Genomic DNA, 18,456 nt, shown 5'->3' with positions numbered 1-18,456 from the left:
AGAGGCTTAAAGAGCTTACTCTGTAAATATGATCAAAAAGAATACTGAGATGTGACATGTTTCAGAGTAACAGCCGTGTTAGTCTGTATTCGCAAAAAGAAAAGGAGTACTTGTGGCACCTTAGAGACTAACCAATTTATTTGAGCATAAGCTTTCGTGAGCTACAGCTCACTTCATCCGATGAAAGCTCACGAAAGCTTATGCTCAAATAAATTGGTTAGTCTCTAAAGTGCCACAAATACTCCTTTTCTTTTTGAGATGTGACATGTTGACAGTGTAAAAATACCTTCATAGGAAGAAAATAACAGGTACTAGGAGGCTCTTTGACCTAGTGGGAAAAGGCATAACAAGAATTGATGGCTGGAAGTTAAAGCAAAACAAAGGCAAATTTGAAATAAGGCACAGATTTTTTTTTTTTTAAATAGTGAGGGTGATTAACCACTGGAACTACCAAAGGAAGTGGAGAATTCTCCTTGTCTAGATGTCTTCAAGTCCTCAAATCAAGAACAAATACCTTTTTAGAAGATATGCTTTAGTCAAGCATAAGTTATTGGGCTCAATACAGGAGTAACTGGATGAAATTCTATGTCATACATCTCATACTAGATAATCTAATTGTCCCTTCTGGCCTTAAAATTATGAATTTATAAATCTATAAAAGTGTTTGCAGGATGTGGCCATTTTTTATATTTCTTGGCAATCGAAACGACAAAAATGCACATTTACAACACAGTGGATAATTCTCAAAAGTTTGTAATAACGCTAAAGATAACTCACGTTTGGCCTAATTTGATGGACTGAGGGCCTTTCCTTTTGGATTTTCAGATTAAAATGATAAAAGCAAAAAAGCAAAATGCATAGCTGATGGAACAATTTTGTTCCTTTCATTTTAGACAAATCAGAGTTGTATATATAAACAAGTAGCATAAATATTTTATTTCTGTAATGCTTGTGCCTTCAGGAGTACTAACAAGATAATAAAGATTGAATGAGGTTATCAAAGAACCCAGAAAAACCACGTGCTTCAACCAGTTACAGAGAAAATGTCTCCAAGAAAAGAAACAAAAAATTCAGAACTGTTTACCTGCAAGATCACAAGAGCATTTTCTATTGAAAGGTCATCTGAGGGTAAACCTTCACTTTTCCAAATTAGTTGTTCACTCTCTGTGCACAGAAACCGCCTCATATCAAATTCTGGCAAATTAAAGATGGATTTGTTAATTATATACCATGTACCTGGGCTGACATTTATATTCTGTTTGTATTATATGTCCCCAGTCACAAGAGATTCTGCTGTATACAATACAGTTCTGTATATTTCCTTCATAATTATTTTTTTTAAATTACTGATATTTGCTATATCTCTGATGTTATAGGAGAGTGTTATTAATACATAAAGGATAAAAAAATGATTGCCATCAGACCATCCCTCATTTTTGGGATAGGCAAATTAACAATATTTCACAAGTAAGAGGATCTATACTTTCCACCATTTATTTCTCTGCAGTGATCGTGTGCCTATATGCAATCAAAAGACGTTACAGTCTGTTCAGGTTTATGTTGTTGTGAATTCTTGGGAAGATATAGACCTGGAAGAAGAATTAATTTTTGGCACTTTCCCATCCAGGGATAGCAAACTCAGATCACTGATGATTGCCAAAGTTGTGCCTAGATGTAGCTAACATACATAAGAACATAAGAACGTCCATACTGGGTCAGATCAATGGTCGATCTAGCCAAGTATCCCGTCTCTGACAATGGACAGTGCCAGATGCTTCAGAGAAAATAAACAGAACAAGGCAATTTTGACCTATCCATCCCATCACTCAGTCCCAACTTCTGGAAGTTGCAAGTTTAGTGACATCCAGAGCATGGCTAATAGTTTTTGATGGACCTATTCTCCATTAACTTATTTACTTCTTTCCTGAATCCAGTTATACCTTTGGCCTTCACAGCATCCCATGGCAACGAATTCTACAGGTTGACTGTGCATTGTGTGAAAAAGTACTTCCTTTTGTTTCTTTTAAACCTGCTGCCTATTAATTTCATCAGTTGACCCCTAGTTCTTGTGTTATGTGAAGGGGTAAATAATTTCTATTCACTTTCTCCATACCATTCATGATTTTAAAGACCTTGATCATATTCCCCCTTAGTCTCCTCTTTTCTAAGATGAACAGTCCCTGTCTTTTTACTCTCTCCTCATATGGAAGCTGGTTCATTCCCCGAATCATTGTTGCCCTTCTTGGCTTCTTTTCCAATTCTAATATATATATATTATATATATATATATATATATTAATGGAGCTACCAGAACTGCACCTGGTATTCAAGGTGTGGGCAAATCATGGATTTATATAGTGGCATGATGACATTTTCTGTCTTATTATCTGTCCCTTTCTTAATGGTTTTTAACATTCTATTAGCTTTTTTGAATGAAGCTGCACACTGAGCATGAGATATTTCTGAAGAATTATCAACGAAGATTCCAAGATCTCTTTCTTGAGTGGTAATAACTAATTTAGATCCCATTATTTTGTATGTATAGTTGGGATTATTTTTTCCAATATGAAAGCAGTTATTAATCTGTCAAAGCGTTATGAATTTCCAAAAACTATAAACAAAAATATGCATTAGAATTATCAATATCTCTCACTTTGTAAAATTAACAATATCTCTCACTTGTCTTCATGTCAAAGAAAACAAAATACGTACTTTCAAGACCAGCTGATTTTGTCCATTCATCCAAACTAATTTTTCGCTGATCCTCTTGAGCAGCAGAAAGGTAAGTAATAAAAGCAGCAGCCAACTGAGCTCTTTTAGGCAGAGTAGTTAGTTCATCTGTGATCTCTGAAACCTTTAAAAAAAAAAAGGTATGTAGTGGATTCATGACAGATGGCACCGTCAGAGACAAATGTATGGAATGATGACCAGCTTGCCACCTTACAAATATCCAGACTTAGCACTCGAGCCAGAAAAGTCACTTAAGACACCATCAACCTGGCCCAGTGAGCCACCACTTTATTAAGAGGTGCAACATTGGTCAATCGGTAGCATAAACAAATACAACCAGAGTTTGAGTGAGAGTTCTACTAGAGGAGAAGGAATTTGTAGAGGCTTGTTTTACTTTGGGTAAGACTTTGGGCAGGAATGCAACTGGAGGAAGGATATACAAAAGGCCTCTTAACCAGGAACAAAAAAAGACGACATTTTTTGTTTTCTCTTGTTGCGAACAGGTCCACTTGGGGAGTTCCCCACCCCTGGAAAATGGACCTGGAAACGTCCAGTAGAAGACACCACACATGGTGGCCTGCAAACAATCTGCTCAGGCAATCTGCCAGAGTGTTCTGAGCTCCTGGAAGGTAAGCAGCTTTCAGGCTGATGAAACCGGTGTTGCAGAAATTCTACAGAAGGTTTGCCTCCTGTCATAACTTTGTGGATTGAGCCCCTCCTTGCTTGTTTACATAAAAGCATAAATGCTGTGTTGTCCATGAGCACCAATAAGTTCCACTCCCTGATGTGTGGAAGGAATGCCATACAAGCCAGATGGATGGCTCATAGCTCCGTGATATTTATATGGAGACTCAGATCCTGGGGAGTCCAAAGGGCCTGAGTCTGAAGGTGACATAAGTGAGCTCCCCAATCTAGATCCAATGTGAGGCTATCCAACCATGTAGATGTCTGATGTAGATGTAGATGCAGTCTTAGCATGCTGCACCACATAGGTGCACACTCCCATGTATCCTAGAAGTTTGAGACATTTCCAAACTGTGATGTTATGGTGCACCTTTATATCTAGAGCAAGAGTCAGATTGTTTGGAACATCTTCTGTGGTAGGAGAGCCCTGGCCTTTGTAGAGTCCAGGACTGCTTTAACGAATTCTATTATTTGAATAGGAGACAGGATGGACTTCTCTGTATTAATTAGTAGCCCTAGCATGTCAAAAGTGGATTAAATAGTGGCTGGAGAGTACCTGAAACCTGGATTGGCTTCTGACTAGCCAGTCATCCAGGTAAGGAAATACATGGAGTCCTGACTTTCACAGGAATGGTACTACTAAAGCCATACATTTTTGTGAAAACGAAAAGCGCTGCTGATAGTCTGAAAGGCAGCATTGAGAATTTGTAGTGGAATCCATTTACCATGAACCTGAGAATTTTTCAGTGGCTCTGGTGAATTCCCACGTGAAAACAAGCATCTTTTAAGTCAAGAACAGCATACCAGTCCCTGGGTCTAAGGAATTGATAATAGACACTAGAGTGACCATCTGGAATTTCAGATCTAAAATAGGTCTGAAAATCCCCTTCCCCCCTTTGCCTTTGGGATTAGGAAGTAGTGGGAATAAAATCTCTTCCCTCTGAATGACATGGGAATGTCCTGTATGGCCCCCACAAGGAGAGACTGAACCTCCTGAAGTAGTATGCTCCCGTGACAGTGGTCCCTGAAGAGAAGTAGGAAGGGGGAGTAGAAATAAGGGTGTATCCCTGTTCTACTATGCTTAAGGCCCCTCTGATGCGGGTCCAAGCATGTAGGAAGCAGGATAGGTGGCTGGCAATAATAGGGGTCGGGAAAGATGACACAGTGGGGAATGGTACACTGCTCTCAACCAGTGGGTCAAAGTGACTGCTAGATGATCCAGGTTGCCTAGAAGAGTTGGCAGCTGAAGAGAAGGATGGAGGAGAAGGACGAATCTTGCAACCCTGCCCCTCTTTTTGGACAGGTCCTGGAAATGCACCAAGAATGGCTGACACTGTTGGGAATGCTGTGGAAGGAATGGCTTTCTTTTTGCCACCAGTTTATAGATCCCCAGAGACTTAAGGGCCGTCCTTGAATCCTTAAGGCTCTGAAGTCTCTCATCAAGTTTTACTGGAAAACGGCAAGAAGCCTTCCAATGGGAGGTCTTGAATTGTTTGTTGCACCTCTGGGGGGGAGGTGTGACTCCTGCAGCCAAGATGAACATCACATCGTGATGGCAGAGGCAATAGCTCGAGCTGCGGAGTCTGTCACATCCAGGCTCACCAGCAATGTTATTCTGACAACTAATTTGCCTTCCTCCACCAAAGCAGAGAACTCCTGCTTTGTCACATCAGGAATCTGGACTTTGAATTTCAGGATATTACCCCACAGGCTGAAGTCATAACAACCCAGCAGAGCTTGCTGGTTCGCAATCCTGAGCTGTAAATCTCCCGTGGAATAAAATTTCTGGACAAACAGATCTAGTTTTTTTTGCTTCCTTTCCCTTTGGAGTAGAGGCCTGGTGTCCTTGCCTTTGGCAGTCATGACCACAAGAGAGACTGGAAGAGGGTGTCTGTAAGAGTGCTTGAATCCCTGTGAATGGACATAATATCTCTTCTCCACCCTTTTGGCAAAGGCAGAGGCAGAGTAAAAGGAGTCTTCCATAAAATCCTGACAGGCTCCAGAATAGCTTCATTTATAGGAAGAGCTACCCTAGAGGGTCCTGCAGATGCTAAAATGTCCACAAGCCTGTGTGACCTTTCTTGTACCTCTTCTGACTGGATATCTAGAGTTGAAACAAGTCTTGAGGAGCTCTAAAGCCATCAAGAGTTGGGGAGGTAGACTCAGCCACTACTGCCTCATTGGGAAACAAAGAAGGGGGATGATGTGATATGGCCATGTGATATGGCCATGAAAAAAGCTAATGCGGTCTTGGGATGCATCAGGCGAGATATTTCCAGCAGAGATAAGGAGGTGTTAGTACCATTATACAAGGCACTGGTGAGACCTCATCTGGAATACTGTGTGCAGTTCTGGTCTCCCATGTTTAAGAAGGATGAATTCAAACTGGAACAGGTACAGAGACGGGCTACTAGGATGATCCGAGGAATGGAAAACCTGTCTTATGAAAGGAGACTCAAGGAGCTTGGCTTGTTTAGCCTAACCAAAAGAAGGCTGAGGGGAGATATGATTGCTCTCTATAAATATATCAGAGGGATAAATACCAGAGAGGGAAAGGAATTATTTAAGCTCAGTACCAATGTGGACACAAGAACAAATGGATATAAACTGGCCATCAGGAAGTTTCGACTTGAAATTAGACGAAGGTTTCTAACCATCAGAGGAGTGAAGTTCTGGAACAGCCTTCCAAGGGAAGCAGTGGGGGCAAAAGACCTACCTGGCTTCAAGATTAAACTCAATAAGTTTATGGAGGAGAAGGTATGATGGGATACCATGATTTTGGCAATTAATTGATCTTTAACTATTCATGGTAAATAGGCCCAATGGCCTGTGATGGAATGTTAGATGGGGTGGGATCTGAGTGACTACAGAGAATTCTTTCCTGGGTATCTGGCTGGTGAATCTTGCCCACATGCTCAGGGTTCAGCTGATTGCCATATTTGGGGTTGGGAAGGAATTTTCCTCCATGGCAGATTGGAAGAGGCCCTGACGGTTTTTCGCCTTCCTCTGCAGCATGGGGCACGGGTCACTTGCTAGAGGATTCTCTTCACTTTGAAGTCTTTAAACCATGATTTGAGGACTTCAATAGCTCAGACATAGGTGAGAGGTTTATTGCAGGAGTGGATGGGTGAGATTCAGTGGCCTGCATTGTGCAGGGGGTCAGACTAGATTATCATAATGGTCCCTTCTGACCTTAATATCTATGAATCTATAAGAAGAGGCTAAAGGTTGTTGAGGTGGTCCCTCCTCCAACTCCTCTACAGAGGGTCCCCAGCATGCAGCTCTGTCTGCACAGTACTAATCCCAGTACTGAGGGAACAAAGATGTTCCCAGCACCTGGCTGATGCAGAGGTGCAGGAAGGGAGCAGAGAGGCTCTGGAATGTGGAGGGAAGCCCCAACGGGTCCAGAAGGGCCATTGGTATGGAGGTGGTATCCAGCTCTGTGTAGGCCACTAACTCTTAGAATGCTGAGGCTGTGAATGGTACCACGGCAGACAGGCACCCCACTAGGGCTGTTGGGCATGCTCAGGTTAGAACACAAAGGATCCACTTCCGAATCTGATGTAGAGTCCATTTCTTCTGACCATGGGGGTGCTGAACCTGTTGATACGAGGGGCAAAGGGTTCCAAGCCTGGAGAAGTGGGTACCAGAGAAATCATTCCTGGCTTACCTCTAGATGCAATAGGGCTGCAAGAGTAGAAGTGGCCAGTACCGAGTAGTGCTCTGGGTCCACAGGAGTGTGGGTTCCAATATCTGTTCCATGCAAGTTTCCTGAATCATGGGAGAAACCAGTACCAACAAGTTAAGCAACTCTGTGGTTGCCTCAAAACCCTTGGATGTCGACGGCATTGGAAAGGGCTGCCAAGCCTTCAGGGATTATTCTCAACAGGCCCTTCCTGGGTTCCGGAATCAGCAATCCCTGCTGGCTCACAGATTGCTTTTGGGGGTATGACTGTTTGGAACGTCCCACTGAGACCTTGTGAACACTCAGTGCCTTCCTCTTCAAGTGTCCTGGTACCAAGTCCTCAGGAGACTTATGCAGTCTCTTCTTAGGCACCAGCGATGTAGATCTGCCTGAGGACTCTGTCAGAATGGGAGGAAGCACTCCTAACAGACTTGGATGTGCTCTGTACCCATTCAGAGCAGGAGAGTTCTGATGGAGGACAAAGTGCAGACTCCATGAGTAGGTACCTGAGCCTGGCAACCCTATACCCTTTTCAAATGGGATTTGAACCCTCTACAAATGCGACGTTTGCCACTGACATGCACCTCTCCCAGCCACTTAAGGCAGCTGGGATGTGGGTCACTCACTGGCATAGATCTGTTACATGAACAACAGGCCTTGAAGCCAGGAAAACAGGGCATCAGTCCAGTATCACACTCGGTGTCCAACTAGGCACCAGTAACTCCACACTAAAAAGATAGCTCATTCAAAACTTAACCCTATAACTATTTATAGATATACCATACAAGACTAAAAACTAATGCACAGCTACTATTTACACTAAGGGAAGGAAAATATGAAGAAACAAAGATCATCGCTCCAACAACAACCATCACTAGTGATAGGAAAGAACTGTGGTGGGTAAGGGGCAGTGCAGCCCTTCATACTTGTGTGCCGTGGCACCAGGCACCGGAGGGAGCTAACACTTCCCCGACAAGTATTGACAAGGGAAAAATTTCTGATAACTGTGCATAAGCCACATACACATGCCTACGGTGGAATGGACAATTGCAATCACTCCAACAACTATAAAAGTGTGACATTTTCATGAATAGAAAAGCCAGAGGATCACTTTGGGGGCTAGATTCTCTTCAGCGCCCAGTTTCTGCTTAGTGTAGCCGATGGGGCATCTCCAAAGAAGCTAGTTGCAGCTTCACGATTCTAGAGAAAAGAAATCTTTAAATGAGGATTAGGAGGGATGGCTTGAGAGAAAAATATTCTTCCCCCCCCCCCCGTGTCACTAGTTACCAAACTGTGATAAATCACATATGCCAAGATTTCATAAGTAATGCATGATTTTGGGTGCCTCAATTTCTGAGTTCCCAATATGAGACACATAAAAGCTCATTTTGAGAGATTTCTGAAAAATCAAGCCTGTTCAAGATGTCTCAAAATTGGGCACCCAAACTCACTAGATATTTTGATAATCTTGGCCATAAAACAGTCACGTGACTGCTGAGACTCCAAACAGTTTTACATCAGAGAAATTATAATACATTTTATCATATTAATTAAATAATGCATTTTGTGCACATTCAGACCTTATCTGCCAAGAAAAGCTAAATAATGGAATAGGAGAAAGCTTCAGAAGAATTTTAAAATAAAGCTTTTGAGTGGTGACAACAGCTTTTAAATATAATGGAATAAACATTCAGGAGCTGCAATAGAGTGCCATGTAATTTATATTCCATAAACACATTGCATGATCAAACAATTGCCTTCAAAAAAAGAGAATATAAAGTATTAAATCAAGTTTTTAAACAGTAGCATCTATTTTATTAAAGTTTCTGCAACAAACCTGTGTGTTCCATCTCTTATGTTCCCTATCAAGTTGATTAATCAGTATCTCTGCAGCTTTGAGTGTTTCTTGTGCTTTAACTACTTCTGCTTCAAGTTTAGCTGCTTCAGCTGTTCTACTCTGGAACCTGTAAAAAAACTATACTTTTAAATTATTGTCAAGAACCAATTGGTATACATTTTTAAAGTCAAATTGAAAGGCTCTTTTAAAAAATGGAAGGTTTTGTTTAAGTTTTGAAATAATTAATCCCTGAAATCCTGATCTAAATGCCCAGCCCCAATAACTAAACTGGGTAACTGTTCAGACAGAGGGAAAGAATCCTCCACGCCCGACTACAGAGCAAACCTTACTCCACAAAGTTTGATGGTAGGTGGATCCAGGCAGTGGTAGATGCACTGGCCCCAGCCCAACTCCCTTATGTGACAGCAGGCAGGCCGCACCCACAGAATTGGACTCCACATCACACAGAAGTTGTGTATCCCTACACAAACTCCTGGAATCCTGCTCTTACATCTCTGAAGAACAGAACTGTATTTCAGCCCTTCTGCATCTGAATGGGAGGGGCATCAGATTTTCCCCAACGTACATAGTTGACATTTGCAGATACAGTAAACACACTATATAACATAATATATGCAAATCATTTCCTCCTTTACTTAACAGTTGATACCTGATTTGATCAGTTTATGATTTTAAGCCTGATTCAATGCCCACTAGGTCAATGAGAGATTTTCCATTGACTTCGGTGGGTATTGGATTGGCGCCCCTCTAAGGGGTAGGAAATGCCAGCTCTCTGAATTTCTGTAGATATTAGTAATAGCATCAAACATAACAGGGGAAATGGCAAAATATTGAAGTCAAGTCTTGGCAGGTAACAGGCTTCTCTAATCTCCTTAAAACTTGTAAGAAACACTACAGACACAAATTAACTATTTTGGCTAAGAAATATCTCATATGGGAACTGCATACACTTTGAAATATAGATTGAAAAGTTGTATAATTTTGCCATGACTTTTATAAGTACCACTGTATATATTTTCTGCTGAAATACACTTTACAATACCTTTATAAAGGAATTCTCTTTGGTAAATTTCAGTGAATAACCCTATACAGTAGGATCTCGCTAACTCACACTGGTGACTCCACTACAGTGCAAAACACTGAATTTTGTGAATTACTAATGAAAAAGAAACCAAACTCCAATCAAAAATCAAGGTTAATACTTCACAAAATGTAGCTGTTCATTTAACTGTACATCATATGTGCTAACTATACATCCAAATATGCTAGTAAATGAAATGCATTATATTTTGGAAAAAATAATACACAACTTATTTGTAAAATAAGAGACTTTACTGAATCATCTAGTTTTAAATCTGTGCTAAGTAGTTGGAAGAAATCACCAATATTTTTGTGCAAATGATGTAGTGGGGTTTAGTAACATCCAGATTAGTGAGGCTTCAATGTATTTCTTATCGTAACGGGATATAAATAGCATCATTTTTCCTTTTTTCTAATGAAGGAACTATGTTCATAAAAGCCCTTACATCAGATATTTCCCTCTCCCTCTTTGCATGGTGCTAGTTACGCTTGGAGCTATGTGCACAATTTTGGGTACCACAATTTTGGGTATTGTGGGTACAAAAATAAAAGGTTTGGTTAAAAATGAATTTGAGTAAAGAATTCCACCGTAGATAAGAAAAAAAGGCCATTCTATGCCACTGTTATATAACAGTACCTGATGGGATGCTACAAAGAAGAAAGGGAGGTACTGTCACTGGTTGGTCCCAATAATGAAAAATTTCTTACTAATAAATTTCCTTTCTGCTAACATCTCCCACAATTATGGATTTCTAGGTTGCTCTCCTGTCTCTGAAGCTTACACCAAGGACAGCTCTTCAGGACAGGCTGGACACTGCGGACTGAGCAGCTTGCTCCATGGTATCTGCTATTTCTATAAGGAGGTGTTTGTGGCTCCAACCTTCTGGTCTCCCTCCTGAAGTACAGCAGACCATCCAGGATTTGCCATTCGAGGGTCCTTCCCTTTTCTCAGTAAAAGATGGACAATAGGCTGCATAGCCTAAAAGATGCCAGGGAAACACTGAAGTCCCTTGAAATTTATACACCAACAATAAGAAGAAAACAATTCCAGCCCCCCAGCAGGCTCACAAATATTAGAGCTTAATACCTTGTCCCCAAGACCCGCTGAGAAAAACGAGCAGGAATTACAGGAGGTGACCACCGCCCCTCAGCACATGCGACAGCAGGATCCATTTGACCAAGGCTAACTCTAAACATGCATTTTGACAGGCTTTGAGGGCAGCATACCACTGCTTGCAGACTAATTTGTTCCTACCCATACCTTTGCCAATCATCCATCCCACTTCCTTAGTGCTTAGACTCACATCACATCAGATCAGTGGGTCCCAAGCACAATGGATCTGGGATATTCCCTTCTATCTATATTAGTTTCTATCACCCCACACCACCCCCATCCTTCTTCAGGGCTCACTCTCATGAGATCATTCCTCAGCAGAAATGAATAGTTACCGTATGACTGTCTTCTTTGGTCTAATGTACATAGTTATTTTTTCTCTCTAGAATGTTTGTTAATAATATTACGCAAATTTTACATTTTGGGAATAACTCATCTGACATCAAGCAAAAGCAAACAGGGCACGGCCGTGTGGCTCAGTAATGAAGGTGCTAGCTGTAGACCAAATAACTGCTTTGCAAATTTCTGAAGTGGACACACTTGCTCGTTCCACCTCAATCCGTTCTGGGACAGGAGCCTCTGATAATTTGTAGGCTTCCACAATACATAGTTTAATCCATCTAGTGATGGAGGACTTGGAAGCTCTGAGGTTCTGGCAGTTTGGGTGGAAGGACACAAATAAGGAGCCCAATTTTCTTATGGATTCTGTGTGTTTGAGATAGATTTTCCATGCTCTTCTGACCTCTAAGGTGTGCCACAGCTTTTCTGTTGGATTTTGTGGCTTTGACCAAATGAAGGAAGCACAACTTCTTGGGGTGTGTGGAAGGAGGAATTTATTCAGAATGAAGGGATTCTGGTGTCCTGAGTACCAGCTTGTCCTTATGGAACATGCAGTAAGGCTGCCAGCTCCAATACTCACCAGGCGGATGTGACAGCTACTAAAAAACAAGTCTTAGTGGATAAATGAAAGGCCAATGCTCAAGAACAGACTTGTTCCACTCATCCCTAATCACTTGCTTGAAGAAGCAGCAAAGCGGTACTGCAGCCTCAAGGGAGGATTTTGAGGGGAGACATTTACTATGAGGCTTACTCTTTGGTACCTGCTTAGATTTCAGAGGCAGACAGCTCACCTTCCTCAGCGGAGACAGCAGAAAGAGGAGTCAGAGGACTCGTATCTCCAGGATTTTTTTGTGCTTTTTCTTTCCCTTTTTAGCCTTTTCAGATTTTTTAACAGTTTTAGCTTGCTTTGGGAGTGCAGAAACGCTGCTGTGGCTTTGGTGAGGACTTTTGTGACTTGCCTTTCTTAGGACCTAGAGCATTTTAGGGAGGTCTGCCTCACAGTCCTTCCGCAGTGGGTCCCATTCCCCCTGGGAGATGGGGTGCAGAGTCTTTGTCAGAGCTCTCCTGGTTGGCTTGTGAGAAAGGACGGCTGACTAGAAGCCCAGCTTCTTTTCCCAAGGTGCTCAGGATCCACTTTAAGACTTGAGGGGGAGGGGACCTGTGGCCCCGCAAGCCTCCTCTCTTTGTTTTGAAGAGGTCCCCTAGGTTTTATTGTGAGTCAAGTGGTCAGGGTCCTCCTCAGTTCTGGAGCCCCTTCCTGCTTTGCACTGGGGTTCCTGAACCATTTTCCCTTCATTGGAGTTGCAGCTGCCTCAGTGAGTACAGGACCCAACCTGCCTGTCTGACCTGCAGCCCCCAGACCTAACTGAGTTAGGACTGGAAGGCTGGGTGCAGACTGGGCAAAACTCTACATCTGTTGATCCTGGGAAGGCTGCCTCATATATAGAGTATGTCCACACTGTAATTAAACAGCTGTGACTGGCCCATGTTAGCTGACTCGGATTCGAGCTGCAGAACTATAAAATCGATGGATATACATTTGGGCTCAGGCTTGTGCCCAGGCTCTGGGACTCTGCAAGATGTTTTACTACAATGTAGGTATACACACTTGGTTTTGACCCAGTGCTTTCTTGGCTGCTTGGCTATACCTCTGAGGGGCAGAGGAGCCAGCAGAGAGATGCTGCAGCAGAGGCTCAGGGAGAGTTAAACCCCAAGTTGTTAACCAACCCAGGGAGGAGGAGGAAAAGTTAAAATAGAAGGAGAAAGGACAGAAAAAAAAGAAATTGCCACGGTCTGCTGCTGCAGAGGAAGAGAAAACTGGCAGCAAACAGGTGCTGGGGTGGGGCGGACCAGAATATGTGGCTACAAAATGCTGATCTGCCTCTTGAGCTGCAGGGAGAGGAGAGCAAGGCATATGTCCAGAATCATAGGAGACAATGGGCTGCAGAAAAATAGGGCAGTGGATTAAAACCAAATTAAAGAAAACTAGTTGTCCTCTTTTAGACAGAGGACAACAAACAGCTTCTATCTGAACTTTTCGTAAGCCTCAGGGAGACATCTCTAGACATTTCAAGAATAAGGACTAATCACCGTAACCGTATTTTTGCTGTGAAGCCTCTTCTGTTAAAGTAGAATTAAAATATTAAAATCAGTCAACAAAATTATTATGAAAACCATTCAAAAGACATGTAAGCAAAACCAACGTACTTATCTTTTAATTCTGACACTTTTTGACCAACAGAGTTAAGCAGATCTTCTAGTTTCTGTTTTCTGTCTTCAGTTTTCTTTAGGTTACTGAAAAATAATTTTTTACTTTATTATTGATATAGATTCAGATTCATACCAACCAAAAAGCAAAAACAATAAAAAATATTTTAAGGCATTTTATCCAGCCTTTTTATCTAGCCATTTTATACATAATTTTTAAAATATGGACACCAGAACTATATGCAGTATTCCAGTATCAGTCTGACCAACGCCACAGACAGCAGTAAAATCACCTTCCCACTCACTACTCCCCTTTTTATATATCCAAGGATCACAGTAGCCCTTTTTGTCATAGCATCACACTGGGAGGTTATATTGAGCTGTTTGTCCAGTATGATCACTAAATACTTTTCAGAGTCACTGCTTTCCAGAATACAGTTCTCCATTCTGTAGGCATGGGCTGCATTCCTTGTTCCTAGATGTATAACTTTGCATTTGACTTCACGAAGACACATTTTGTTTGAATGGTCTTAGATTACCAAGTTATCCAGATCACTCTGTATGACTTTTCTGTCATCATTATTTAACATTCTGCCAGTCTTTGTCTTCCACAAATTTTATAAGCAGTTATTTTATATTTACTTCTAGATCATTGATGAAAATGTTGAATAACATTGGGCATAGTACCAATCCCTGCAGAACCTCCTTACAAACATTCCCATACTATGATGATTTCCCATTAAAAATTACTTTTTGAGTTCTGTCAGCTATCTAGCTGTAAAGCCATTTAACACAAGCTTTACCGATATTGTATAGTGCAAATTTTTTTTATCAGAAGGTTGTACATTAAGTCAAATGCCTTATAAACATCTAAGTATATTACATCTACTCAGTTACCTTTATCAAACAAACTTGTAATCTGATCAAAAAATGAATTCATGTTTGTTTGACAAGCCCTATTTTCCAAAACAAAGCAAAAAAAAACATGTTAAGTGGCATTAATTATATTCTTATCCTTTAATTCTTTATCAGTTGAATCCTATATAAGCTTTTCCGTTATTTTGTCCAGGATTGATGTCAGGCTAAACAGCCTATAATTACACAGATCACTCCACCTGGCCTTTCTGAATAGTGCCACAATATTAGCATTATTCCAGTCTTCTGGAATTTCCCCAGTATTCCAAGATTTATTACAAATTAACATTAGCAGGTCAGAGATCTCTTCAGCCAACTCTTTTAAAACCCCTGGTTGCAGGTTATCCAGGTCTGCTGATTTAAAAGCGTTTATCCCTAGTAGATAATGTTTAACAGCCTCCTTAGTTACTAATGGATTGGGAAGTACTTCATCATCCTCATGTGATATAAATACATCATGCTGATTCCTCCTAAGTACTGAACAGAAACATTTATTGAACACTTCTGCCTTTTCTTCATCACTATTAACAGTTCTGGCATCTCCAGCTATGATACGGACCTATACCATGGATAGAAATTATTTAGTTCCTAATATACTTTAAAAACTCCTTATTTTCCTTGCCTTGTCAGCAATGGATTTTTCCCTGGTGTCTTTCACTTCCCTTATAAATTTTCTGCACTTCATAACTTCTAATTTATACATAATCTATTTCCCCATCTTTCCATTTGTTTTATATATAACTGCTGTCATCATTTTGCTATTGAACCAGCATGCGCTTTTGGGCAAAGCTGTGCAAAGTTATGTACTATCACTGTACAGGTTTCAGAGTAGCAGCCATGTTAGTCTGTATTCGCAAAAAGAAAAGGAGTACTTGTGGCACCTTAGAGACTAACCAATTTATTTGAGCATAAGCTTTCGTGAGCTACAGCTAGCTCACGAAAGCTTATGCTCAAATAAATTGGTTAGTCTCTAAGGTGCCACAAGTACTCCTATTCTTATCACTGTACAGTATCACTTTTAAAAAATATTTAATTAATAACACTACAGGTATCTTTGGAATGCAGAACAATTGCAGAGTAAAATGCATCTTACTCACGCTTCCAATCCTGCCTGTTCTTTTTCCAGAGGCTGAATTCGTTCCAAGACATAGGAATACTGGACATTGGCCTTAACCCAAGCTGCAAGTGGAGCAGCTGCAGTACTAGCTCGTTTAGCATTCTGAAAAAAAAATCAATACAAATTATAAAAAGGTCCTTACTGAATTTCAAAAACACAAGAGAAACTGCATAGTGGACTCTGAGGATAACTCTCCAGGGGAGGGAACTCGAATTATTAGGAAGAGACAGGTAATAGTTATGGGGGATTCAATCATTAGAAACATAACTGGGTTCGTGATGACCAAGAGAATCACATAGTGACTTGCCTGCCTGGTGCGAAGGTTGCGGATCTCTCGAGACATCTAGATAGACACATGTATACCGCTGGGGAGGAGCCGGTGGTCAACGTATATGTAGGTAACAATGACATAAGGAAGGATAGGAGAGAGACCTGGAAGCCAAATTTAGGCTGCTAGGTAAGAGATTGAAAGCTAGAACCTTCATGATAACATTCTCTGAAATGCTTTCAGTTCCACATGCAGGGCCACTTAAACAAGCAGAACTGCAGGGTCTCAATGCGTGGATGAGACGATGGTGCAGGGAAGAGGGGTTTAGATTTATTAAGAACTGGCAAAACTTTTGGGGAAAGGGGGAGACTATACAGGAGCGATGGGCTCCACCTAAACCAAAATGGAACCAGATTGGTGGCACTTTAAATTAAAAAGGTCATGGAGCAGTTTTTAAACTAAGGACTGGAGGAAAGCTGACATGTGGTTTGGATGGAAGCATCCTCTAGGGGAGGATCTATTAATGGAGATTCTGTATGTCCTAGTAAAGAGGAGAGAATGGAAGATGATAAAATACAGGTGGGATCTGATGAGAAACAGTCAAATGAAAAAGAATCCCATTCAATTACATCCTGTCATGGCAGACAGCTAAAAAATGACAAGTTTTTAAAGTGCTTATATATGAATGCTTGAAGTCTAAATAATAAGATGGGTGAACTAGAGTGCCTTGTATTAAATGAGGATATTGATATAATAGGCATCACAGAAACTTGGTGGAATGAGAATCAGTGGGACACGATATTACCAGGGTACAAAATATATTGGAAGCACAGAACAGGTCATGCTGGTGGGGGAGTGGCACTATATGTGAAAGAAAGCATAGAATCAAATGAGGTAAAAAACTTAAATGAACCAAACTGTACCATAGAATCTCTATGGATAGTAATTGCATACTCTAATAATAAGAATATAGCAGTAGGGATATATTACCAAGCACCTGACCAGGATGGTGATAGTGATTGTGAAATGCTCAGGGAGATTAGAGAGGTTATCAAAATAAAACACCCAATAATAATGGGGGATTTCAACAATCCCTATATTCACTGGGTACATGTCACCTAACGAAGGATGCAGAAATAAAGTTTCTTGACACCTTAAATGTCCTGGAATCCATAAGAGGAGAGGCCATTCTTGATTTAGTCCTAAATGGAGCACGGGATCTGGTCCAAAAGATGAGTATAGCTGGACCGCTTGGTAATAGTGACGCTAATATAATGAAATTTAACATCTCTGTGGCGGGAACACCACAGCAGCCCAACACTGTAGCATTTAATTTCAGAAAGGGGGACTACACAAAAATGAGGAAGTTAGTTAAACTGAAATTAAAAGGCATAGTGCCAAAAGTGAAAGCTTTGCAAGCTGCATGGAAACTTTTTAAAGACATCATAATAGAGGCTCAACTTAAATGTATACCCGAAATTAAAAAAACATAGTAAGAGAACCAAAAAAGTACCCCGGGGCTAACCAACAAAGTAAAAGGAGCAGTGAGAGACAAAAAGGCATCCTTTAAAATGTGGAAGTTAAATCCTAGTGAGGAAAATAGAAAGGAGCATAAATTCTGGCAAATGAAGTATAAAAAGATAATTAGGAAGGCCAAAAAAGATTTTGAAGAACAGCTAGCCAGAGACTCAAAAAGTAATAGTAATTTTTTTTTAAATACATCAGGAACAGGAAGATTGCTAAACAACCAGTCAGGCCACTGGACGATCAAGATGCTATAGGAGCACTCAAAGATAATAAGGCCATTGCAGAAAAACTAAATGAATTCTTTGCATTAGACTTTATGGCGGAGGATGTGAAGGAAATTCCCAAACCTGAGCTTTTCTTTTAGGTGACAAATCTGAGGAACTGTCCAAGATTGAGGTAACATTAGAGGAGGTTTTGGAACAAATTGATAAATTAAACAGTAATAAGTCACCAGGACCAAAGGGTATTAACCCAAGAGTTCTGAAGGAATTCAAATTTGAAATTGCAGAACTACTAACTGTCATTTGTAACCTATCATTTAAATCAGCTTCTGTACAGGATAACTGGAGGATAGCTAATGTGACACCAATTTTTAAAAAGGGCTCCAGAGGTGATCCTGGCAATTACAGGCCAGAAAGCCTGACTTCAGTACTGGGCAAACTGGTTGAAACTAAGAACAGAACTGTCAGACACATAGATGAACATAATTTGTTGGTTTCAGAGTAGCAGCTGTGTTAGTCTGTACCGGCAAAAAGAAAAGGAGGACTTGTGGCACCTTAGAAACTAACAAATTTATTTGAGCATAAGCTTTAGTGAGCTACAGCTCACTTCATCGGCTGCATTCAGTGGAAAATACAGTGGGGAGATTTATATACACAGAGAATATGAAACAATGGGTGTTACCATACACACTGTAACGAGAGTGATCGGG

At 40.8% G+C, this 18,456-nt stretch overlaps 1 protein-coding gene across 2 annotated transcripts in view; it reads right to left on the bottom strand.

Annotated features, from left to right (window-relative positions):
• Positions 1 to 18,456, bottom strand: part of DYNC2H1 (dynein cytoplasmic 2 heavy chain 1) — a 397,803-nt gene that overhangs the window by 248,550 nt on the left and 130,797 nt on the right. The window contains exons 59-63 of one of the 2 annotated variants that reach the window (XM_077805779.1): positions 15,711 to 15,832; positions 13,699 to 13,785; positions 8,937 to 9,063; positions 2,713 to 2,854; positions 1,064 to 1,194 (exon numbers count right to left, since the gene is read on the bottom strand). In XM_077805779.1, the coding sequence (XP_077661905.1) occupies positions 1,064 to 1,194; positions 2,713 to 2,854; positions 8,937 to 9,063; positions 13,699 to 13,785; positions 15,711 to 15,832 (609 nt within the window). The remainder of the gene's footprint in view (positions 1 to 1,063; positions 1,195 to 2,712; positions 2,855 to 8,936; positions 9,064 to 13,698; positions 13,786 to 15,710; positions 15,833 to 18,456) is intronic. The other variant, XM_077805787.1, reaches the window with a different exon arrangement.

This window comes from Eretmochelys imbricata, chromosome 1 (assembly GCF_965152235.1).
Source record: "Eretmochelys imbricata isolate rEreImb1 chromosome 1, rEreImb1.hap1, whole genome shotgun sequence".
NCBI lineage: Eukaryota > Metazoa > Chordata > Testudines > Cheloniidae > Eretmochelys > Eretmochelys imbricata.
This window is presented reverse-complemented; position numbering and strand designations above follow the sequence as displayed.